General features: G+C 54.6%; 8 protein-coding genes across 8 annotated transcripts; 5 read left to right on the forward strand and 3 right to left on the reverse strand.

Annotated features, from left to right (window-relative positions):
- Window positions 1-621: 621 nt before the first annotated feature.
- On the forward strand, window positions 622-1,365 carry PG997_015060 (uncharacterized protein; the record flags this gene model as incomplete). The annotated part of the gene is made up of 1 exon (XM_066819374.1): window positions 622-1,365. The coding sequence occupies one exon, from the start codon at window positions 622-624 to the stop codon at window positions 1,363-1,365; it is 744 nt and encodes a 247-aa protein (XP_066661562.1).
- Window positions 1,366-1,844: 479 nt separating this feature from the next.
- Window positions 1,845-2,072, forward strand: PG997_015061 (uncharacterized protein; the record flags this gene model as incomplete). The annotated part of the gene is made up of 1 exon (XM_066819375.1): window positions 1,845-2,072. The coding sequence occupies one exon, from the start codon at window positions 1,845-1,847 to the stop codon at window positions 2,070-2,072; it is 228 nt and encodes a 75-aa protein (XP_066661563.1).
- A 90-nt stretch (window positions 2,073-2,162) lies between these two features.
- On the forward strand, window positions 2,163-2,528 carry PG997_015062 (uncharacterized protein; the record flags this gene model as incomplete). Its single annotated transcript, XM_066819376.1, has 1 exon — window positions 2,163-2,528. The coding sequence occupies one exon, from the start codon at window positions 2,163-2,165 to the stop codon at window positions 2,526-2,528; it is 366 nt and encodes a 121-aa protein (XP_066661564.1).
- Window positions 2,529-3,703: 1,175 nt separating this feature from the next.
- PG997_015063 (platelet-activating factor acetylhydrolase) lies at window positions 3,704-5,412 on the forward strand (the record flags this gene model as incomplete). The annotated part of the gene is made up of 3 exons (XM_066819377.1): window positions 3,704-4,717; window positions 4,797-5,240; window positions 5,299-5,412. 3 exons carry the CDS (start codon window positions 3,704-3,706, stop codon window positions 5,410-5,412), a joined length of 1,572 nt encoding a protein of 523 aa, XP_066661565.1.
- A 430-nt stretch (window positions 5,413-5,842) lies between these two features.
- Window positions 5,843-10,727, reverse strand: PG997_015064 (uncharacterized protein; the record flags this gene model as incomplete). Its single annotated transcript, XM_066819378.1, has 9 exons — window positions 5,843-5,994; window positions 6,062-6,547; window positions 6,819-6,906; window positions 7,131-7,491; window positions 7,548-9,300; window positions 9,358-9,624; window positions 9,673-10,053; window positions 10,115-10,269; window positions 10,435-10,727. The coding sequence occupies 9 exons, from the start codon at window positions 10,725-10,727 to the stop codon at window positions 5,843-5,845; spliced, it is 3,936 nt and encodes a 1,311-aa protein (XP_066661566.1).
- A 575-nt stretch (window positions 10,728-11,302) lies between these two features.
- Window positions 11,303-11,770, reverse strand: PG997_015065 (uncharacterized protein; the record flags this gene model as incomplete). The annotated part of the gene is made up of 1 exon (XM_066819379.1): window positions 11,303-11,770. The coding sequence occupies one exon, from the start codon at window positions 11,768-11,770 to the stop codon at window positions 11,303-11,305; it is 468 nt and encodes a 155-aa protein (XP_066661567.1).
- An 823-nt stretch (window positions 11,771-12,593) lies between these two features.
- PG997_015066 (C6 transcription factor) lies at window positions 12,594-17,397 on the reverse strand (the record flags this gene model as incomplete). The annotated part of the gene is made up of 7 exons (XM_066819380.1): window positions 12,594-13,527; window positions 13,576-14,683; window positions 15,167-15,589; window positions 15,654-16,383; window positions 16,442-16,940; window positions 17,016-17,062; window positions 17,143-17,397. 7 exons carry the CDS (start codon window positions 17,395-17,397, stop codon window positions 12,594-12,596), a joined length of 3,996 nt encoding a protein of 1,331 aa, XP_066661568.1.
- A 3,365-nt stretch (window positions 17,398-20,762) lies between these two features.
- On the forward strand, window positions 20,763-23,406 carry PG997_015067 (uncharacterized protein; the record flags this gene model as incomplete). Its single annotated transcript, XM_066819381.1, has 5 exons — window positions 20,763-20,945; window positions 21,006-21,577; window positions 21,651-21,777; window positions 21,849-23,066; window positions 23,137-23,406. 5 exons carry the CDS (start codon window positions 20,763-20,765, stop codon window positions 23,404-23,406), a joined length of 2,370 nt encoding a protein of 789 aa, XP_066661569.1.
- Window positions 23,407-24,233: the final 827 nt, after the last annotated feature.

The following is a 24,233-nucleotide window of genomic DNA, read 5'->3' on the forward strand; positions in this document are numbered from 1 at the left end:
CCCCAAACAGGTACATTTAACGTCCATTTCTAATACATTTCCACCCCAAAACACTCCATATGCCCAATTGGAAACGCACCGTCTACATGTACTAGTCTCATACGCGTGGTAAACTACTGCGTCAAACCTCATTGGAAGATGATGGACAACAAGAGCATCTTGGCCGTCCATTGACTATATGGTAATGCCATTGTTCGTTCCATTGATTGGATAGGATCGAACGAAAGCCCCTGAACATAATGGTCATTGGTGGCGGCGCTTTGTTGCACTATATTGGGACAATGTGGCTTGTCATGGTATAGATCAAAGGCAACCATCGCCATGTGTGGGTATATATCATCCGGTGATGCTCGATAATGTGATTGTTTCTCAAAAATCGAGAACCCAAATTTACTACCACGAACTTGGAAGACTTTCTGACTGCAAGAGCTTATTCCGCATAGCTTGACGAATCACTAGGAGGTAACAATGACTCACATTACCCATTTGCCCGTGGAGATGCTCGTCGAGGTTGAGAAACATCTCTCTTATCCATTCTCAAAACATGCAATCGCTCTTAGCAGTAGGTCTAAGTCGTTATGGAAAGCGATTGGTGGTAACAAGCTCTATGTCAGAGCTGCCATGGAGGACCGAGACCGAGTCAGAGAGGCTGAAGCTGACGAATTGGCCAGGAGAGGAGAGGCAGGATCGATGGACATTGAGGAAGGTGAGCTTATCGAGACTGACGACGCAGCCATTGAGGAAGAAACTGCGACGACGACGGATAATGCAGGAACAGACACCGTCGTGCTCCCGGAGCACAGCCCCAACCCAGACCACCCCGAAGGCTGGCCGACCTTTGATCAAGCTACGAGATCGTGTCTCAACCTGGCCATCCGGCGGTGCCGGGATCTCGAAAAGGTCGAGCTGATCATCAGCTTGTACCTGAGATTCGTCCCCACGGCTTTCCGCGGCTCCTGGCATCTGCTCGACGAGCTGACGCCGATCCACACCGCCATCCGAGCGAAGCGCCTCGACATGGTCCAGCTGCTCTTCGAGAAGGGCCTCGCGCCCGAGTGCAACGACACGGTGCTCGGGAAACCACTGCTACTCTGGGGTACTGAGGGCGAGGAAGGTTACTGGGGCAATCCGGACGAGGGAATGAAGCAAGCAGTGAGGGTCAGGCCTAACCTTTTCAATGTGGCCCTGAGCGCGCGCGCAGAGGATATCTGCCTGTTCCTGCTCGAGAACTCTTACGAGCTCCAGTTTGATAGGCTTCCTCTCCATCCTCTCCGAGATGAATCTATGGAGCTCTTCCTGCTCTTTGCGGAGGAGTACGGAATGTACCGGCTCCTCGACGCTCTGCTCGATCGCGCGAGGAAATAGTTAGAGCACCGGGCGTATCAGATTCTCCTGCGACGTCTCTTGCTGGCTATCATTCCGCGTGATGGTGTCTGTGACCGGCTGCCCGTTTATTCTTTGCCCCGTGGTACTTTCGAGCAGAATCCGAATTTTGCAGGTTCTAAAAGAGACGGTTCTCTATCGAGCAGGACGCACGTCTTCGATAGGCTCCTAGAAAGAGGCGCGGGCAATGGGCGGTTGCAGTTCACCGACGAGGATGATCCAGGTACTCCTCTGGACTTCTTGTTAACGTTTGCCGTCCTCGGAAAACATATGTGGGCTGCCAACCGCATCCTTCGCCGCCAGATCGAAACCAGGACGGTGGGCGCAGACGATTTGATGGAAGCCCTCGAGGTTCGCAATTGCCACAGATATGACTCCTCGACTTCTTCCAGGCTGTCTGGCCCGACAACAAACACTTGTTATACGACGACAACCTATCCAAGGAAGAGAACGCGCGACAAATGGAGAGATGCTTGTCCGTCTGTCTGGGCAACTCCATGGGCGCCGAGGCCAAGCCGGAGGCGCCCGACAGCGTCTACTCCCAGCTGAAGACCGTCGTCAAGCCCGGGCTGTTCCATCTCTGCTGCGCCATCCGATCCCGCCAGCCCGCCATCGTCGACGAGCTCGTCCAGGTCCACGGCTTGGACCCGCACCAGGAGATAGCGACCTGCAGCGAACGCGTGGATTGAATGCTCTACACGGGGGATGATAAGGTGCAGACCGACTTCGACTATGCCGACACCGCCTTCGAGGTCGCCGTCGTGGACTGGTCCAAACCCATGGGGCCCAGCCCCAGCTTGTCGGACATGGCGATTGCCTACCGCCTCGTGCACCATGGCGGGGCGCCCAAGTCCTGGTCAGGGAGAGTGCAGGACAATCTGCACAAGGTATGGTGGGACAATAGGGTAAGTAATCACTTCACGTACAGCGACGGCCGGTGGCGCGCCCACGATGAGGTGAGGCAACTTGGACGGGAGGTGCTCCTCCTCGAGGGGCAGGAGACGGACTCTGACAAAATGCGATTGGGTCTGCTGGTTTTCTTCCGGGAGCTATTGGGCGCAGTCGACGAAGACGGGGACGAGCACAAGTATCTCTGGGACATGGACGAGAAGATGGATTTAAGAAGGAGGTCTGACCATCTTTAGGTAAGGGAAGTACTTGTAGGGGCCGGCATCTTGACAACTCTTACATCATCTACCTTCTTTTCTCTGCATGTATAGTATATAGACCAATGCCAATGTTTTTATTCTGTTTCATTCGAGGAATTCAGTTGAGGTAAGAAATGTGTAGCAAAAAGTATGGCGCAGGACGGACATTCGCAACTGACTCTTGTCAAATGTGTCACAGTAACCTTAACCAACATATAGTGTGGAGGATGCAGTGTCAAACGAACTGCGTCATGGAGAGAGCAAGTTTTGCGCATTGGGGGCAACACTGCATTGGAGGCTTGGGGGCTGTATCACCCAACGGGACCAATGGCGCCCCGACAGTCCGTTCGTCGCGAGATACGAAACGATCTGTATCGTGCCACGTCTCCACCTTGGACAGGCCCTCCCTCAACTGGAGATTACGTGTAGCTGACAGCATCGAAGAGAATTGAGAATACTGTATGCCGGCTGGATCAGGTCCGATGGAATTACAAAATTTGCGTTTTTGCACAAGATTTGGGGGCCTGGATTTTCTTAGACCCAGCCGCGTGGCGTAGGGCATGCGCTTGCAGCAGGAACAGGGAGGCTAACAGGGGTGTCTTTGATGGCCAGGGACAATTTTTAGAACACCCCAGTCTTGAATGGGTCACCGAGGGAGAAAAGCCATGACGTTAGTGCCCAGAGGTTAGTCCAACAGAAGCAATCGGACACAAGACCCTGCCGATCTCCTTTCTAGCAGGTTGGCTTCCAAGATTGCCATTGAAACAACTATTCATTTTCTTCTCGAATTCTCTTCTCGCATATTAAGCAACTTATTCTCCTTTCGCATTTACCTGAGATACCCGATAGACTCCTCTTCTTCCCGCTTATTGTATTACCCCCATCACCACCAAGCTACTGACTGTTCCATCTTGCTTCTTTTGTTCCGTGCGATCCGCAGTGGCTGCGCCCTCAAGTCGTACGTGGACGATCGATCTTAGCAACAAATCCACCGCTAAACGACCGTTCCCCAGACCAGCGCAAAGGTCGTACTCGGTCGTCCTAACTTCGCCCTTTCTTATCCTGTCGAACACACATCCCCCGAGGGTTCTAAACTACACTCTTCCGAGAGCCAAATTGCGAATAACATCTAACGCCGGCCATCCACAACTCCGCGCAACAGCTGGCCGAAGATGGCAGCATCCTATCTATCCAAGCTGAATCCCGTCCCGGGATTCGACGAATACAGCGGACCGTACAAAGTCGGCACCATCGACGTCGAAATCCCCATCACCGAACTCGAATCGCCCGCGCCCGCGCCTGCCAACACCGAAGACATCGAGACCGTCCAATTCCGCGTCTTCTACCCGGCGCAGCCCGAGTCCACCGGGAAGCGTATAACGTGGCTCCCGGCGCCTCAGCGCGACCACCTGACCGCGTACATCAAGTTCCTCGGCATCGGATCGCTGGTGGCGCAGGCCGTCTCGTTCCTGCCGAGACATCTCCACTACACGACGATCCCCGTCATCAAGAACGCGCCCGTCCTCGAGCCCGAGACGCCCAACAAGCGCTGGCCGACCGCCATCTTCTCGCACGGCCTGGGAGGCAGCCGGAATGCCTACTCGCAGATCGTCGGGTCGCTCGCGTCCCACGGCGTGGTGGTGATCTGCCCCGAGCATCGCGACGGGAGCGCCGTAGCCTCGTTCGTTCGGATACCCTCGGAGCAGAACCGCTACTTCGTTCGCAACACCCGCCGCATCATTCCCTACATTAGAATCTCGCACGAGGCCACAGACGAAGTATATGCGCAAAGATGTTCTCAATTGCGCACGCGCATGTGGGAGTTGGGCATGATCCATGACGCACTGCTGAAGATCGACAAGGGCACCAAGCTAAGCAATCTCAATACCAGTACGCCCAGCGCGTCCATGTCCCAATTTGCCAATCAGCTACACGTCCACGATCCCGGCAGCATTATCTTCGCCGGGCACAGCTTCGGCGCCGCAACGACGGTGCAATTCCTGAAGTCGGTATACTACGCGGGATCTCCCGCCTTGGACTCCATGGAGGACCCTCTGTACACACCTGAGGTGAAGTCCTCACTATGCCAGCAAATCACGCCTAAGAACCCTACGATTCTACTGGACCTGTGGTGCTTCCCCCTTCTTGCGAAAAACTTCAAGCCGCTGTTCGACCTCCCACTGCCGGTATATGACGATGTGCCAGGTGCGCCGGGTGGCAACGGGCTTTTGGCGGTTGAGTCGCAGGACTTTTACAAGTGGAAAGAGCATCTCCACGTCACGGCGCATGTGCTCTCCCCCGGACCCGTCCGCCAAGGTCGTCGAGCCCACCGCGTACGAGCGGCCCAGCGGGGTCAAGATGGCGGAGCCCAACTTCTTCTACGTCCACAACTCGGCGCATCTGAACCAGTCCGATTTTGGCGTTCTATTCCCCTGGCTGACCAAGAAGGTCTTCGGCTCGGAGTCGCCCGAGCGCGCGCTGCGGCTGAACCTGCGCGCCATCCTCCAAGTCCTGCGCGTCAACCGGGTGCCCATCGCGCGCACCTGGGTCGGCGACCTGGTGGAGGGGACGGACGTGGGTAAGGCCGCGGCTTCGGGTGCTGCGGAGGCTGGCAACAAGGCGGCCGACGACGGGATTCATGACGACAAGGCCATTTTCGCCCGCGCTACGGAGGCGGGTCCCGTCGAGGCTTGGAGCTGGATCGATATTGTAGGCATGGGGGGATTCGGCGGCTGATTCCGACGACGCGGATAGCAGCAACCAACAGAACGCCGATGCGGTGGAGGCGCAGGAGCCTGAAATGGCCGATCGCATCGAGCCTCAGGTATCTGAGAGCGATGCGGTGCAAGCGGTTATGAACCCTGTGGCGGCAGCGTCGTAGTTATTCTTGGGGGTCGGTTTTGTGAGACTAAATGGAAGGAAGAAGGCGTTTGCAATTTTGGGAGACCTGGGAAGTTGGAAGAGGGCACTAGCTGGGGACAATTGATATACCAAAAGGATGGTTGGAGTTTGATACCTAGAAGCGAGTGGCGTACGGGGGATTATACTTTAGTATTGTATTCTATGAGATTCCGTCCAATGTGTTGTTATGTATCTGCACTCTGAGACACAAGGTGCAAATTTACTCCCGCTATATACTTGTTCCATCTTGAGCTACCTCATTAGCACTCGCCTGCCACTTTGCTGTAAAGAGTATTCAGCCTACATCGCTTCTAATGGTGGGTGGGCGGGCAATTCATGCGGCCCCTAAAACCAACCCAATTAACGTTGTAAGCTTTATCAAATCTTTCCGGTACACTTGCGCGGTTCAGTCATATACCTTTGGGTTCAGCTTCCAGGTCACACCCGTAGTTTTTCCCGTCTTCCTCTGCTGCAAGCAGCTCCCAGAGCAGATTGTGGCCTTGCTTGTCCTCTGCCGTAAACAGCCCGCAAGGCAGATTGAAATCTTTCTCGCCCTCCTCTTCTGCAAGCACGCAGTGAGCATCGTCGATTGGGGGTTCCCGTTCGCCTTGGCCTTTTTGGCTCCCTACTTTGTTGCTCTATTTCCGAATCGATCATTGTCCGTTTTCCCACCTGCTTGCCCTTGGGGATAATGCCCGGGGAACTGTCGATGGCGGCTTGCGGAGCACTGCCCTGCGCGCCGAGGGCATATGGCGAATGATACGTGGCCACGAACCTGGGGTCTCTTTGGATGTACATCGGGATCGGCATCGGAGTCGAAAGCGAGTAGGCCTCGCGAGGGGCAGCATCGATGTTGATGCCGATCGCGTTACCAGCCTCTCGGGGCAGGCTGACTTGCAGGTTAGTATGCTCCATGCGAACGTTCGTCGGCAGCCGAATCAACTCGGCACTCATGCAGTCATTGTCTCCGGTCGCTTTCTCGAGCATGACGCTGGACCCGCGCAGAGAAACCAGTGGGCTGTCGCTGTTTGATGCTCTAGAGCTGTCGATTATGAGCTTGTCATTTCCGGCTCTGTTGTCAACAGACAGGTTTCCCGAAGTTGCTAGCCCGAGTGCTGTTAAGCTTGCATTCGCATCCCCAAAAGCCCCAGACCTTTGACCATTGTCAGGTTCAGGAAGGCGTGGGAGGGCGGGGGCCAGAGAAGACGCGGATAACCTCGCATCTATCATTCTCCATTGTCGCTGTGAAGTAGAACCCGCAGGCGGAGAAGTTCATAGCTCGTATAACTTCACGCCTCGAGCTGACTTCATAGCTGGTAATAGATGATGGGTACTCTAATCTCAATAGTCAGTAAATGAGCCACTGTTAGTTCATATAGAACTTACCCAGTATGAAATTCCACATGTGAATGTAGGTGTTCCAATGTGGCATTCCACCTGCAGCCTGCGACCATGATGCGAAAGCGACAATTGTCTGTGTGGGGTGAAAGATGATATTTCTCATATTACCTGCGTCCGCGCTGAACTCTATTCGTCTTATAAGCTCGAACGTTGAGCTGGTTAGATTCGTTGCAGGCATCCCGTATATTGAAATGGGTTGTGGCCCAGATGCAACTTTCGCCAAGACAATATTAGTCGCCTCCGAGATGGCAACATGGCACCCATCGGGACTGAGGTGAATGCTATATGAATATTGACGAAAACACGACTTGTCCAGCTGGGAGCCGATGTCTGGTGGCTGTAAGTGTCCGGGCAGATGTTGTGACGACCACTGATACTCCCTCCCTTCCCTGCTCTGCGCAGCGTGAATACCGTTTTGAGGACTGAAAACGATTGGGCATTGTCGCTTATGGCGGTGGGAAACCAAAATTGTTCGGGGAATGGATAGCTGAGCCAGCATTTGAGAGTCAACCGAACATCTTGCTCGTCAATGGGCAATTCTGCGCTGAACCGGACTCTCGGCTCGGCCTCGATTGACCATAGCTCATATTTGGCAACCCAGTCTTGGGAGAGTACCGACAGATCATGATGGTGAGAACTTCGTAGTGTTTCTAACGACCTAGAGATAGATAATAAGCTCAAAATGAATTTATAGCATGGGGAGCTGTTACGTACAGTGTAGTCCATATACTCAAAACTCCTTTCATATCGCCCGATGTGGTGGTTTTGGAGATCGTAGTCAAAGGCCTTGACCAAATACCCAGTGCAGTCGGGGCACTGGCGCCTTGGTAGCTTACCAAAGTGCTTCCAGGGTTGTAGAAAAGCCGACTGTTACTGAAGGATGCCATTTCGTCCCAAATGATATCAGGACGCTGCTGGAGTGAACCCCCCCAGTCGGCAACGATCCTAGCAAGCTCTTTGTCAAATGTGGCGAGGACTTGCAGGAGCGGTTCGTCAACAACCATATCCTTGTACCAATGCCGACGGATCCAATGTGCAAAAGCGCTCATCGCTGTCCGCTGAGGATGGCCCACTGGTCTGGACTTGTAGAACTCGAACAACCATCTCGAAAGGTGAGCAGGCTTGTTGACAAAGTCTGACAGGATTGGAAGGAGGTGTGTCAGTGCCTCGCGAATTGCTGATCTCACATGAACATTCAGATTATCCACTGATCTCATACTGAGAGCAGCCTCCTCGAGATAGTTCAGCATATTGGATGCTGCATGAACGACGAATCTGTTGGCCATATGGTTAGCGGACTCCGTTATTGATTTGACCTCGTCGTCTGCCGTTTGCTGTGCCTTTTTCTTTGTCAACTCGAGAAGACAGCAACGAGCTGTATCGATGAATGCGCCCGCGATATCCGATATGATGTAATGGAGTCCACGGCTCAGATATTGGTCAATCCAGACCCTGTTCACGACAAGACTGTCTAACGTTTCTTTAATGGAGATGTGAACCAAGCGGAGTGAGTTATGGGCGATTGGCCCTGGGTAGCGCTCAATCAAACCGGCGCATGTTATGAGGACTGACTCCTCAAACTCAGCGATGGAGTCCAACAATGCCGACTCCCCGAGGCATTGTTGGATGACCAGAGCTTCGCGCAAATGATGCGAATTCATGGGTACAACTTCTCTGGTTAGCCAAACTAGGCATTTGCTGGCAAGGCCCAGAGCCCTGGGGCCTGTGGAGGCTATAAAGATGAAGATTCTTTCGTATAACTTCTCTAGCCCCTCAGGCGCAGTCACCTTTTCAATCACCTCAACACGTTGTTGTCGTGTCATAGTCGGCGATTCCAAGAAGTTGATCATCAACCGAGCCCAGAGAAACATGCCATCTGCACCGCGTACTAGTTGCTGCACAAATGGTTCCAGGCTTCCTGGGGCCTTCGGGAGCATTGCTTGGTCTTTCAGGCGGTGCAGTTCCGAGGCAAAGAACCTAGCCAAATCGTTGGAAACGGATGCTGCCGAGAACTCGAGATGGAGATGATCTGGCACCAAATGCTTCAGCCTTGGCACATTGATCCGACTCAGGAGAAGGAATCTTGTCTTGGGTCGAGCAGGTAGTATATCTTGAATTAATTGCAAGACGTCGGCGCTTGAGCTGCATTCGTCGATTCCATCTAGGACAATCACAGCCTGGGCGGGAAGGCAAAGCCGCAGCAGCTCAGAGACAACCGAGCTTGTGTACTTGGCCTGGCCACTCTTGGATCGTTCAGACGCGAAGGCTAATTTGTCAAGGGTCTCGACTTCACCCCGTAGTTTCCAAAGAACCTGCGCCAGAAGAGCACGTCGTGCCGCATCAACCGACTGGGTGTCGGGAGACTGAGACCGGAAGAAGAAGTATAGCACTTGGGTCTGCGGACAGTCCTGCTCTAGGTGGTCTAGGATCGATGCGGCCAAAACCGTCTTCCCCGCCCCAGGCTTACCTGGTCCATATCAGTAGCTTGAGTATGAATGGGAGAATAAGGATAATGATGGAGTACCTGTTATCCATAAGACATTATCTCGAAATGGCAGTTCATCTTCAAATGGATCTTCGTCTTCAGATGACACTCCGTCTTCAAATGAAACGCCGTCTTTAGATGACACTTCGGCTTCTGGCGTGCTTGGCCCATTGGACCAACATTGAAACTCTCTTGTACTGAAAACCCATTGGGACGTTCCATCAAGGCGCATACTGGAGGCAATATCCCTTGAGTCCTCGTAGTTGGGAGAGGAGATAGCTTTGCGTGCTGTAGTGAACAACTCGTCTGAATTTGTTAGCAAGTTACAGCAACGGGTTTTTGGCATATACTTACCCATATGTTCGGCTTCGTTCAAGGTCTGCTTTCCGAGCAAAAAGTTGTGAGCAATATGATCGAGCTTGGAACTGATCTCTTGCCGCCACTCCGAATGGTCATGCCGCTCTGCATTTGCGATCAGCCGCTCTTTCGCAGCAGCAGCCCTTTCGTTGGCGGCAGCTTCCCGCTCATCTCGACTTCGATCCCATTCGGCTGCTGTCTGTTGTCGGTTGTTGCTCGCGGCCGCGACTTCATCAGACAGGGCTGCTGCGCTCGAGACATTGAGTATCTCAATCAATGTGTGTCGGTGGCGGGAAAGAACTTCGGTCAACTCGGCAAAGCGGACATCAAAAGGAGTCCACATCAATTTACCAATGACCACCGGAGTTCTCTTGAGCTCTTTCGGGTTTCTAATGTTAGAAATCCGTGCTCTGTCATAGCAGCTGTAAATTCAACTTACTTCCATCGGCCTTGGTAAAAACTCGAACTGCTGCATGAAAGATCTGAAGAAGCACACCGTAGATGGCGCCAACATGCTTTCGCACAAGTTCGGTGCTCTTGTTGCCCAATTTTGCCTCTAAAGCAATTTGGTATTGTGGGAAAGAGTCGGTTATGCTTGAGAGAAGTGCAGTCAATTTGTCGAAAAACTCAGTATAATTTGAAGCCAGCTATGGCCGCGTCAGAAACAAGTCTATTCCGTTGGAGGGTAGAATGAAAAGAAACCCGTGGGGACGGACTTGCAAAACCAGGCGTAGAGAACCCCAAACAAGTGCGGCATACTCGGGATTGGAGGACACGAACAACTCGACGACTTTGAAGTAAGGTTCCAAAGCCTTGCCGAGCTTGCTGATTGCACTCATCCATTGTGTGGTTTTGTGTTTGTGTCGCCGTCCGCTTCTTTGGTTAACAGTCATCCTTGCGAGCTTCTTTACTGCTTGCAGCAGCTCGTGTGACGAAGCACATGGCGAGTACATCAGCTGGTCGTTGACGGACAAACTAGCCAGAAACTTGTCCCGTGCTTCACTGAAAACAGACTCTTCGGGGCTCTCTGGGGGCTGTGGCGGAGCTGCCATCCTGGAAAAGCTCCGAGGTCAGCGAATTGCTGCCACAGTCGTAGCAAATGTCTGAAATATCGACGTAAATTATACGAGACTGGTTTTGCTCATAGGAAAATAAGTATATAAGATTGGAGCGGGGAACTGTATCTTGAGTAGATATCTGGGAGAATAGAATTGATGATAAAATACTTGATGTGAGGTAGGCAAGATCCTTTGCACTGCCCCTCCCTCCCTGATTGACATGTCAGAGAGCCTGACGAAAAGCCCAAAAACTCATGTACTGCCACCACACTGGGCGAAGTCGTGCATGCAAATGACCAATCAAGTTGACATACTTGTTGGTGTCGAAACGAAATCAATTAAGAGAGTTACATTCATTATCAAACATCGGGTATGCGCGTATGCATGGGAGCGGGCGTAATACGTCCACCTTGGAGAAAGTGCAGTTCAGTCATTTACTACCATGCCTTGTCTATTACTCTTTGTGACTACCTACTTACGTTCGATTTGCAATGGCCTACCTTGCCACATAAGTTCGCTGGTTTACTCACTCAGGTGTAGATGGGCGAAAGGATAAGAGAGCGCGAGAGTTAACCCTCGCGTCCGGCTGTAAGCCGAGTCTGCAACCTCACGCAGAACATTAACAGTCTGTCAAGCAGTGGAGCACTGCGGTCGACCAGAAGGAAGTCCTCCTCCCAATGTTCGAATTGCACAGAATTAGACTGGACCAGCACACCTTTCTCAAGCCATACAGGGTCTCTGGTGTTGACGAAGTACACCTGGAACAGACGCTCGAACGCGCCTTGGACTCCCTCGTGCAGTTTATCCGGTGCGCCAGCATGGTGCAATAGCTCGCAGAGCAGCGTTGGATCCTCGGGAGTCGAACGATCAGGGCGTGCCGGGACATGCCAGTGATTCCAAAGCAAGATGGCGAACTCGAAGGCGTTGAGTGTGCTGTTCTCGTCCCCATCCTCCTCGCCGTTCCTGCCCCAGTATCTGTCGAATTCGTCGTCGACATCGTACAGGCCTTCCTTGAATCCGCTCCATTTGGCTTCCATGTCGAATTCCCCGCGCTCGAGTATTTCATGGCAGAGATCAGCATCCCAAGCCAAGATGGCCCGGCAAGCAAAGGGCGTACTAGGGATTATATTTTAGCACCGTATTATTATAAGATTTCGTCCAATTTACTTATCATTGATTTGCGCTTTAATAGCATGCATCAAGTCAATCCTGTTATGTCTTCACGAATATTTCTTTGATTGCGTACGATTACGTACTATCACAATAACCAAACTGATTCTATTTAAATCGCGGACCAGTACACCTTTCTTCAACGTCACACACCATTTTACACTCTCTTCTTAACTCGCGGTGGTCATCTAGACAGCCTCCCACAACACCCGACCCCTCAAAAAGCGGTAGATATATAGGGCTTAAGAATAGGAAGCAGAAAAAAGGGTCTGTATAGTATAAACTGGCTACTCAAAATTCGCAGTATCTGCGCACACTCATGCGACTCTGGTATTACTTATAGCGCAGAATTAGGTGTCTCTCCTTCCATAGCAAAGGAAGGGTTTTTTTATATATGTAACAGTTTGACAGTTTAAGGATCAGACTAGAAGCGGCCAGCATGTTTGTTCATCGAGGTGATGTTTTTAATTTCCAGTAGAGTCATTACGGCCCTGTTTCCCATTTACCTTACGCGTACTCGAATGGGCTATGCGACTACTTTCGATTGGGGTTATGTTATATTCAATGCCTGTTTATGAAGTACTGATCACTTTGGGTGGACGTCGTTACAATCATCAGTGATAACATTCTATTTCTCTATACCAATACCTACATGTCAGTCGCCTACCAGTTACCTACCGTGATGCCATCTTAGTTATATCCAGGGGGACGATTCTGTTCTTGCTGCTTTGTCGCTGGGAAGTACGGGGGCAATTTCGATGAAGGAAGCGCAGGGAACTCTTCTTCGTCGTCGTCCGGGTTGAACTCCTTCTGTAGCAGCAAATGGAACGTGGTGAGCTTTTCCATGCTAGGGACCTTCGGATCGACCAGTCTTTCGGCATCCCAGGCGCTCTGGGGCAGCTGCCGGGCCTGGATCTTCCTACCCTGCTCGTGCCATTTGAAGTGGGAAGCGAGGCCGAAGTCGACGATGAACAGCTGCGAAATCACTTTCCGGGCCTCCTCGCTCACTTCCTCGGGAACGCCCGCGTGGTACAGGAGCTTGAGGAGCAAGGTCATGCTCGGGCGTGGCGATGCCCGAGTGCGGGCGGGTCCAGCCACGCTGTACCAGCGCCGGAGCGCGTACTCGAAGGGCGTGAGCTCCTCTTTGTCGTCGTCGTCGGAGAATCCGCTCCATTTCGCCCGCAGATCGAGATCCCCGCGGGCGATGAGCTCGCTGAGCATGTCGTGGTCCCAGGCTTTGATGGCCGCGCGAAGATGGCACAGCTCGGGCTTGACCCCTGCCTTCAGCAGATGAAAAGAGACTTCGCGGCTGCTCTTCTGCGGGGGGTACCAGTGGTTCCATCCCCAAGTGGTCTCGATCTCGATGGTGGCCTCGAGGCAGCGGCGCATGCACCGCTCGACTCTTTGCGCGTTTTCCTCGGCGGAGCTGGCGCTCTTGCAGAGCCATTGCTTGCACTCCGGCCACATGCGTATGAAGAACCCTTCCCCCGAGTACGGGTGATCTGCCGCTTTAACCAACACGCCCGCTAAGTCGTCGCTGTCAACGCTGCCCTTGCGAGCCTGGTACTGGTAAATGATCACCGCATTCTCCCAGTAGGCCCTCTCCACGGCGAAAGACAGAGCGCTGGGCCTCTATTCGTGCCCGACTTCCTGGTCTGCGCCGAGGTCCAACAGCTCGTGGATGATGTGCTGCTTCCCATCGCCGTCTCTCGCCGTCGCGGTCACCCATTCAGGGTCATCTTTGCCATTGTTCATGGACACCAGGTCTAGGATACGTCGTAGGCTGTACTGGTACGCCGGGCACACCCATTTCCAGTACTGCAAAAGGGCGGGAATGAGCCGGTACATCTTGTTGGCCTCGGCTATCTTGAGGTACCGAGCCAGTTTCACGTCCTCGGACCTGTCGCGTTCCTCAAAGTCGTCGTAGCTCAAGTCAGACTCGTATCCATCGTCGTCGTCGTCGTCATCGTCGTCATCGTCTTCTTCTTTCACCTCGCAGAGGGGACCGTCGGCGCCGTCCAGGAGGGCCAGGCACATGTCCTCGTCGCGCTCCGACAGGGCGACATTAAAAGGACTCGCTTCGAACATTCGGGAGTCGTCGTCCCAGCGGACCTCCACCTGCCCATAGGTGAAGAAGCTGTCGACGAAGGCGGGCGCGAGGCCCTTGCTGACCAGCATCTGCACCACGTCCAGGCGCTTCGCGTACACGGCTGCGTGTATGGGCACCAGCTCCAGCAAAGGCCCGTAACAGGCCCCGGTGAAGGCCGCGGGGAAGACGGCGACGTAGGCGTCAATGATCTGCTCGAGCTTCTCGAGATCCGTACAATGCACAATCGCCTTGTTGAGGAACGTCTTACTGGTCAGGCTTTCCAGCTTGTGCTGGATCTTGGCCGGGTCCGTGTGGGGCTTCCAGTTCTCGTCTAGGAAGAGCTTACCGATGCTGGTGGCGTTTTCGAAGGCCCATCCGATTTGGGAAGCCCGCTGTGCCCCCATCCCCCTTCGTGCCACCTGGAACAGCCAGGCCAGCTCTTTCTTCTTCTCCTCGGTGCTATCCCAGCCATAGTCCCCTTCGAAGATGTCTTGGCAGATCAGTTCCGCGCGGCGGGTTCGGTCCCGATCGGCTTCGGCGGCTCTGCGGTAGACGTCGGTCCCGCCGAGCTTCTCCCACAGTGGCTCGCATGAGGTGGCGAGAGCATTGCCATTAAACAGGAATGGATGGTCTAGGAGCTGCTCAATTATGAGGTCAAGCTCCGGAGGCACGTCGGTGATGTTGGCCATGGCTGCTGTACTTGGTAGTGATGGTTGAATAGATAAGTGTAGTTGCCTATTTATTGGTCTTGGTCTGAGTTGTGATGAGTAGTTGCCTGAGATATGTGTAATCCCTATATATGCAATTCGCTCGTCGCACTCCAGTCCTGTAGACAAGCCGGTTGTTTCAGTAGAGCCAAAGAAGGCTTATCGACAATTATCACCAGCATACAATGAGGTTTATTCGGAGTCTTTCACTCTGATCTCCTACCATCAAGTACACTATGCCATTGTATCCTGATTAGCTCGGATTCCTTTCGCAAAAGCGTCATTGTTTCCTATTGTAGCATGGCCTACATGGAACAATGACCTGAAAGAGTCCACCAAAGACAAGTAACTTGCAGATACTGGTACCTATACCATCGAGTATCATAACTAGGATAGGTGGTATCTGTAACTTAGTGGCTCAAACATACATCAAAAATAGACAAGGTACGCTTCCCGTATCTACCTACTCGTCGACAAGGGACCCGCATTCTTGTTCAGTTCCTCCCATATCGACCAATCAAACATGTCCAGATCAAAGTCAATACCCGCAAACTGATTACCATCCTCCTGCTCCTGGCCCTCCGTACTTACAACCGCAACAGAAGCAGTTGGCGCAACTTCGGCCACCGGCGAAAACCCAAAATTCCGACACAACTCCAATACCCACTGCGGATGCTCAAATGTCTCGTCTTGCTGTTGCTGCTGTTGGGCGTGTGCTGCGTACTTCTGCCACGCGGCGATGGTAATGCGAGCGACGGAAGCCACCTCATGGCGATCGATCGCCGTCCGGAGCTGTGGGTGAACGTCGTGGAGTCGGCGCACCAGGTCCCACAGGTCTACTACTTCGGGCTGGTCGAAGCGATGATGGCATTCGAGGAGAACATAGACAACTTTGATGCCGCCGTCAGTCCGAAGACACTCCCGGATAACGAAGCACAGTCGAGAGTTACTTACACCCAATCCACTGGAAATAGTTATCATCGTGCCACAAGAACCCCTTGATCGACTCGGTCGTCCGGGCCATGATGGAGTAGTCCATGAGCTTGGTGCAGATATCCAGCATATCATCCCGCTCCTGTCGCGACATCTCGGACAACTTCGCATTCACCAGCGCCGGCTGCCTTGCCGTCCTCCGCGCCGCGAGAAGGTAGGAACCGATCCCGAGCTGGATCAAGACGTGCAGCGGGTTGAGCAGCTCGCAGTGCCTCACATACTTGGTCCCCAGCATCGTCTCGACCTCGTCGAGCAGCGCGTCCTTGTCCGCGAGCGGGACGCGCGGCGACAGCAGCCAGGTCAGCCCCCTGTCGCCGTCGTGCGCGCGGCGCATCTCGCGCTGGGCGTGCAGGATGTCGTAGCGCCACAGGCAGTGCGACATGCCCGTCAGCTTCCTGCGGCCCGGCGGCAGGGCCTTGGTGTCGGGCGCCAGGTCCGCGTCCTCCAGGTTCGAGGGCAGCTTGGTGTCCCAGCCGGCGAACAGGGACAGCGGGATGCTGCCCACGTGGCGGGCGACGGCGATCTCGAGGAACTGCAGCTGCCACCACATCCGGCGGCGCTCCTCGCTGCGCAGCACGCCGAGGCCGAGCAGGTCGCCGTCGCGGTGCAGGCCCATCCGCTCGGCAATGCGGGTGGCGATGCCCATCAGGGCGAACATGGCTGGAGGTCGGGCGATGCAGTTCATTGTCAGCTACGGAGAAAAGAGTCAGTAGCCGTTGCAATATATTTTTCATTGCCAGGGGTCTTACCAGGTACAACATAAAAGCTTGAAGTGTCAGCCTGTGAGTGGTAGACGCATAATCAGCGAGTAGCAAAGCACATTCCGCGGCGTTCTGGTATCTCTCCATAAGTTGTGGTTTTCCATCGTGCAGCAACTTCGTGCACTCATCCCCTGAAAGACTTGAGACGCTGATGAATACAATAGCCAACACAATGGCTCGTTCCTCGTTACAGAGGCTCGAAGCATCGTTGTGCGTCTTTTGTATAATCGGCTCCACTTCCCAGCGGAAGAAGATCTTGACTAATGGATCGACGTTCTTCAGGAACGTCTTCCAGAAGATAAAGATGTGGGAACTCGGCAGTGGCACCGCCCAGGCTAGGCCGCTAGTATCTGTCGATTCCCGTGGGTCCAAGATGGTCCGAACCCATGATGCACTTTTAACCGCTGGAGAAGACTGGCCTGTCCCCGTGGAGGTATTCTGCAACTCATCGGAGTGGCTCGCACCGCTCCAGCTATACCACATAGGGCTATCAGATGTCGTATGATTTGTTAGTCCACAAATCGTATAGGATATCAAAAGAAGTCGGTGTACGAAAGTTTACCTTTCAATGTAGGTGACTTCTTCATTATGCGTCACCAGGCCGGAAGTCTTGGGGTGGAACGGGATGTTGTTCAATTTAGGTTGACTGCCGCTTGATGATGCGTCCCCATTCTGGCTCCCCGGGGCACCTCAATGGCCCGTGTGTCAGGCCGGACAGCCTCTTCGGGATCACCCCCGAGACTGCGAATATAGCGTTCAAGCTTGCCAATGCGGTCGCTGACGTCGTTGGGAAGACGTTCAGGGGTCGATTCTGCAGCCGGCTCCGGGTATACGCAGTTGTCCTGCGGTCGCCGCTTGCAGTGGCAGCACGGCTGCAGCCTATCGCAGCGGACCTTGCGTTTGGCGCAGGGGGTGCAGCTGATAGGGGTCTTGCCTAACCGCATATCGCTCCACAACAACACGCTCGGCCAGGGACTGCGGACACTTGCAATGTCCGGCGCGCGGTAAGTAGATGGGCTTTGGTTTTTTTGTCGCGTCGTTCAGTGAAATGAGAAGCGGTAGGATAGTTCATCGTCGTGACGTCAAGGACGTTGCAGAAACTCGGGAGCCCGAGCTTCGGGCTTCGGTACCGAGGCCGAGCTGAGCTAGTCTCCTCCAATCAGGACCCTGGATCTGACAACACAATGGGCATCGTTGCTATATCAGTAGTAAGCTCCACATTCTTGGCTCGGTGAATGAAGACCCTAGTATAGGTATATATGAAGAGCCGAATCTGGTAATTGTAATATTGGTCTATGAGCGACATCCAACATTTTTCTACAATCTCCTTCAAGATGCGTACCGCTGATAGAGACTCGAGTTCGAGCCCAGCAACTAAAGGTCACAACCTCGACACAACTGAAGGCCATAGAAGCGATGGAGATATGCAGCTTTCAGAGAAGTCCGTTGGCGAAAAGGTGCCTGAAGAACAATATCCTGGCAAGAAAGTGGTGATACCGATCGTTCTGTCGGTTTGTCTGGCATCTTTCCTCGCCTCCTTGGTACGTCTACCTCAGATGACAAAAACAAGTCGAGAATTCGTCATGACTAACGACCAAACTCAGGACCGGACGATTATTGGCGTGGCCGTTCCGGCTATATCCAACGAGTTCAACTCCTTCGCCGACATCTCCTGGTACGAGTCCGGGTATCTGCTCACATTCGCCTCGCTGCAACTGCCAATGGGCAAAGTCTATGTAAGCTGCCCCCTTTTTCTTTCCTTTCCCCCACGCACAATCAAAGCAATACCGCTGACACGCACACCATCTTCCCTTCCACCAGACCTTCTTCCGCACCAAATGGGTCTTCATAGCCACCATCCTCATCTTCGAGATCGGCTCCACCATCAGTGCCGCCGCCCCCAACTCGACCGCCTTCATCGTCGGCCGCGCCCTCTCGGGCGTCGGCGGCGCCGGCCTAACGGCCGGCGGCCAGGTCGTCTTCGTCGACCTGCTGCCGCTCGCGAAGCGGCCCAAGTACCAGGGCTTCCTCGGCGCCACCTTCGGCGTCGCCTCCATCGCCGGCCCCCTGCTCGGCGGCGTCTTCGCCTCCAGGGCCTCCTGGCGCTGGTGCTTCTGGGTGAACCTGCCGATCGGCGCCGTCGCCGCCGCCGTGCTGCTCGTCATGCTGCCGCCCAAGCCGCCGCCCAGGACGCAGGACGCGGACGAGACGTTCTGGCAGCGGCTGGCGCAGTTCGACCCCGTCGGCACGGCGCTCATGCTGCCCGGCTTGATCCTGCTGCTGCTGGCGCTGCAGTGGGGCGGCGTCGAGGGCTGGACGAGCAGGAGGGTGCTGGCCTGCCTCGTCCTGGGCCTCGTGCTGTTGCTCGCCTTTGGCGCGTGGCAGATCCGGGCCGGCGAGAACGGCACGGTGCCGCCGCGGATCGTGAGGCAGCGCAGCATCGCCGCGGCGACGGCGGCGTCCCTGGGCTTCGGGTCCGTGCTCGTAATCGTGACCTTCTACGTGCCGATCTGGTACCAGGCGGTCCAGGGCCTGTCGGCCGTGGACGCGGGCGTCCGCATGATGGGCTACTTCCTCTCGACCGTCGCCTTCGTCATCGGCTCGGGCCTCGTCACCTCCCGGCTCGGCTACTACACCCCGCCCCTGATCGTCGGCACCGCCATCGCGGCCGTCGGGTGCGGCCTCCTCACCACCCTGCGCGTCGACACGGGCGGCGCCCGCGTCATCGGGTACCAGGTCCTCACCGGCGCGGGCCTGGGCCTCAGCCTGATCCAGACCACGAACGCGGCGCAGACGGTGCTGGCGCGCGCCGACATCCCCGTCGGCATCACCCTCATCAACTTCGGCAACCTGGTCGGCGGCACCGTCTTCGTGAGCTTCTGCCAGGGCGTGCTGTCCGGCACGCTGACCTCCGAGCTCGCCCGGATCCCGGGCGCCGCCATCGACGTCCACGCGCTCCTCGGCAGCGGTGCGACCGACGTGCGCAAGCTGCTGACGCCGGACCAGCTGCCGGCGTTCCTGGCGGCCTACAACCAGGGCATCAACAACGTCTTCTACGTCGCGCTGGCGGCCGCCTTGCTCGCGTTCGTGGCCTCGCTCTTCATGGAGTGGAAGTCGGTCAAGAAGGCGCAGCCGCAGCAGGAGGCGGTCGCCGCTGTTTAGGCGCGCGGTTGGGATGGAATGTAAGATTGACACTTCTACTTTCGCGGGGGTCTATATATAGATTCAGGGGCTCATTGCCACCCTACAATTCGAGTCAAATCCAGTAATGATATCTCCTTTTAACGACGATGTTATTTTTTGTGACTCTGCAATGCGGGGTGTATGGGCACTGTTATGATTGGATCACATATCATCACCCCTAATGTGATTACAGCATTCGATTGTGGGTACCCCCCTTCTGGTGACCCAAAACTACAGCCAACCGGCTTAGAGTATGTGACGCGAACGTACAATGGGTCGACAGTAACATGAGCGCTTAGGAAGTATCTCCGTTTCGTCTCCCTCCTTTTCGGGCCTGCATTAAGGTCGCGGTTGTTGGTTATGCGACCCGAGAAGAATGCCGCCATATTTTCTAAAAACAGGGTGAAGCTGAACACCCACGGGCCGGGGATGGTGGCCCTTGTACCCGGTTCGTCCTTCCCCTTCGCTGCCCAAGCTCTCGGGTCTGTCTACAAAGACCACCAGCTTCCAGAGCGCAACCCTCCGAAACATATAGGACTGCCAGATGGCTGTGCTTTCCCCTGCATGACCCCAGCCCCGAGAGATGCTGTTTTAGTGGTTGCCCCAAATCACCAACTGACTCTTGGGTGTAGGTGGCTTGCCAAGACCTTATGCGATTGCCTGTCTTAGAAGTTGCTGGCAATCGCGAACCAACTTCAACAGAATCTGTCCGTCTTCCTCCAATGGCGTCCCGTAACCCTGAGGTTCGAGTGTGCCGGAAAACAGTACAATTCGTGGATTTGTCGTGATGGGTTGCAGTAAATAGACCCGTCAAACTTCTTAGAGTTTCAGGAGCCTCGAGATATATACGTTACCAAGAGGATATGGTAGCCGAGAATAATATGACATGCAGCGATGTGCCTCGTCAAGAGCGCCGATCCGTATGCAGCGACACACTTGAGACTTATAAGACAGAAAGGCATCCCACCCGTAACTCTAGTAGAAGCAGAAGCATCTTTAGGTTACATATCTCTAGCATTAGGGCAATTCATCTCATTACCAAGCTGTGTCACGTATCGATTACGTTGGCATTTCTCTCAAAACTACCCTCGTCCGTCCCTTCCAGTCCCGCCATCTCTTGCCCGACATGAGCTGTCTTGGGGAAGAGCCCGCCCCTCAAGGCACCCAGGAGGCTTCGGAACAGCACAGCAACAGCAACAAGGATGAGCTTCTTAAAGACCCATTCGCAAGCAAGAGCAGCCAGATCCTCTTCGACGCCATTGACCAGCTCCAGAGCTGCGATGCCAGCCAAGACATAGACATCCCACAAGTAAGTCGCATGAGTTTTCCTTGGGAAAATCGGCACTCCATCGCTAATGCAGTCATGAAGCTGGTGATTGTGGGCGGCCAGTCCGCCGGCAAGTCGTCGCTGCTGCAGAGCCTCACCTCCATCCCCTTCCCCGTGAGCCACGGCCTGTGCACCCGCTTCGCCACGCGCATCATCTCGCGCCGGACGCCGCCCAAGAGCCGGGACGAGGTCGTCATCACCATCGTGAAGCCCGACTTCGAGCTCGACCACATCTTCAACTACGCCAACGAGAACCCTTACGACAAGTACGTATACAGGGCTGAGACGCTGGACAGCCATACGTTTGCCGAGTTGATGGAAGAGGTACCGTTTCCCCGTTGCCGCCTCGTTTCCTTCTCGTCCAATGTAATGGCGGCTAATGATACCAAGGTCTCGGAGAAATACATGGGGATTGATTCGGGCATATCGCCTAGCAACAAGAACTTCGCCACCGAAGTCCTGAAGATCGAGCTCTCGGGGCCGCAGCGTGCGCACTTCAGCATCCTCGACATACCCGGGCATGTATCCAACGCGTTCCGCGTCCATAAGTGGGAGATGGAGGGAATCGAGAGCATGATCGTCGAATACATGAAGAAACCTCAGAATATTGTCATGTGCGTACATGCCAACCCGAATTGTGGCGATACCCTGTCGCCACTGTACGGAGGTACTAATGGTGTTGATCAGTTGTGTCTCCGATGCAAGCAATGATCTCGAGAACCAGCCTATCTTCAAGCTTGCGGAGGAGCACGTGGAATCCACAAGATTGATCCCAGTCTTCACCAAATGCGACAAGGCAACATCCCAAGAAGATGTAAGAGCAAGCCCTAAATGACCCCTAACGAGAATGGAACCCCTTCATTCTGACGAACGATAAAAAACCAGGTTGTGGGGATCGCCACAGGCGAGGACCAACATTTCCGCCCGATGAAGCACGGCTGGTTCGTGGTCCGCAATCGCGTTGGCGACGAGGGCGCATCGTTCGATCTGGACGAAGCGGAGGCGACGCTCTTCGGAACCGCGCCCTGGGACCGAGTTCAGAACCGACGCCGCGGCTCCAAGAAGCTCAGGGACTACCTCGGCGGCCTCCTGTGCGCCAAGATCCGCGAAGAGTTCCCGGACATGCAGGAGACGGTCAAGTCGCTCCTGGGCGAACAGTTGGCGCTGCGAGAAGTGCTGGGAGAGCCGCGGGCCGACGGCAACGCGCAGCTTCGGTACTTGATGAAAATCGTCGATGGGTATACCGCCGATGTCGAGCAGGCCTTGAAAACCCCGTGGAATTTCTCCAGGAAAGAGATGCAGCTTCGCAGCATCGTCTCGAACAGAAACAGGAACTTTGACAGGGACATGATGACCAAAGGACACACCTTCGAGTTCGAACAACCCCGTTTACTCTACCGCCAGGACACGCCAGCCATTGACCAGACGGGCCTGCCACCAACCCCCGATGGATCCCCGCAGCCAAAGTCGAAACGAAACGGCTCGAAGAGGAAGAGCACGCAGAATCGGGCGGCCATGGATAACGGTCCCCTAACCTCGGCCGAGCTTCGCGCAGAGATCCAGAAGCAAATCCACAGTTTCCAAAGCAGCCAGTTGCCAGGTCTGTTAAACCCAGATATCCTCCCTGTGCTCTATCGTCAGCAAACGACGAACTGGATCACAATCGCCCGCGACCACCTCCTGGGCGTGTCAAGAGACATCCAAACAGCTGCTGAACGCCTGTTGGTTGAACAACTCGGCTACGATTCCACGCAGCCTGACTCGGATGCATATGACAACCTCCTGCCCATTCTGGAAGACATGGGCTGCAAGGCGGAGAAGAAAGCACTCGACCGACTGGAAGAGTACTACCGGGACGAGCTCACGTTTCCCTTCTTCACCACCAACCCCGAGTTCACGCGGCGGCTGGAAGAGAACCGCGTGATCCGGTTCAAGAACTACACGTACGAGCACCTCCAGGACGTGTGGAACAAGGTGATTCAGCAGCCCGACAACGGGGCCCTGTTCGACGCCAGCCTCGACGCCATGTACGCCCGCATCCATCCCAGCGCGGCGCAGCATACCGAGGAAGAAGCCCACGACATTCTCAAAGCCTACTACGAGGTAAGTAGAGCGGATCATCACGGAGCTGCTTTTTCCAGGACTTGACACCGCTGACTGCATCGATTTCTAGCTCTCGCTGCGCACTTTCATCGAGCACGTCAACATGCGCATCGTGGAGGGCATGCTGGTGAGCCTGCAGGGACCGTTAAAGGGCCTCTCGACCGAGTACCTCATGAGCCTGTCCGAGGCCGAGATTGAGGAGCTCGCGCGCGAGGATGAGACGAAGCAGGTTCAGCGGGAGCAGTGTCTCGCTAGGATAGCGAGATTGACCGAGGCGAACAAGATTGCCGAGAACGCGCTACGGGAGACGAGGCCTCGGGCGGTGGAGGCGGTCGCCTAGAGGCTCAAGGCATTGATAAAGACGGTGGTGGTGATTGGTAATTCAATCGAATGAAGTACGACGGTGATGTGACCGAGGGATGTATCATAGGCGCGCATGTTCGGGGATGGGTTAAGGAAAGAAGAAGAGGAGCTTCAGATCCAGCCAGTCGCAGCTAGAAAACCAGCCGTGCTTGCTCTGGCTTCATGCAGCGAACGTGTAACTTTCAGCTACCCGTCAATTCCGCGACCACGCACGCTTGATCTAGATCATGATCGCCAGACAAGTGCCAGGCATACGCACCCGAGACTTTCGGGTTTGTTTCCTTCCGATTCTAAATACAGAGCTCTGTGGGCAGTGCCTACCTGCCTGTAAGAACTTAGGTAGAAACAATGACATAGTTCGGACCCGACTGCGTTTTGGAGGGGCATTCGGATCCGAGACGAGAGAGAGGGGCCGAACACTTACGGCCAACACACAGCCAAGAGCTAGTTGCTTCGACCATTTCGCACGAGAGGTGTCGGAACAAGTCACAAATTCGAACCAAGGGCTTACTCTGCCTTACAGCGCGAAGCCAGAGTCCAACTCGATTCTCCCCACTTGGATCAGGTCTAGGCAGCTCAGCTCGCGGGCTGTGTTGGCAAGGGCGATGGACTACATAAAGGGCCGCTAACCGCGTTGCATTCATGGCATAGAACCACCAACCCATCATCCGATTGCATCACCCCTTGCTTCAAAAGCAACTACTTATATATACACAAGTCAATACCCTTCTAGTTTTATTGCTTTTGTGTCACATCTCTAGCAATCGTCTTCCTACTAGCTAGCCAAACACGCTAGCGACTTGC

This window comes from Apiospora hydei, assembly GCF_038363865.1.
Source record: "Apiospora hydei strain CBS 114990 chromosome Unknown utg000010l_segment0_segment0, whole genome shotgun sequence".
NCBI lineage: Eukaryota > Fungi > Ascomycota > Sordariomycetes > Amphisphaeriales > Apiosporaceae > Apiospora > Apiospora hydei.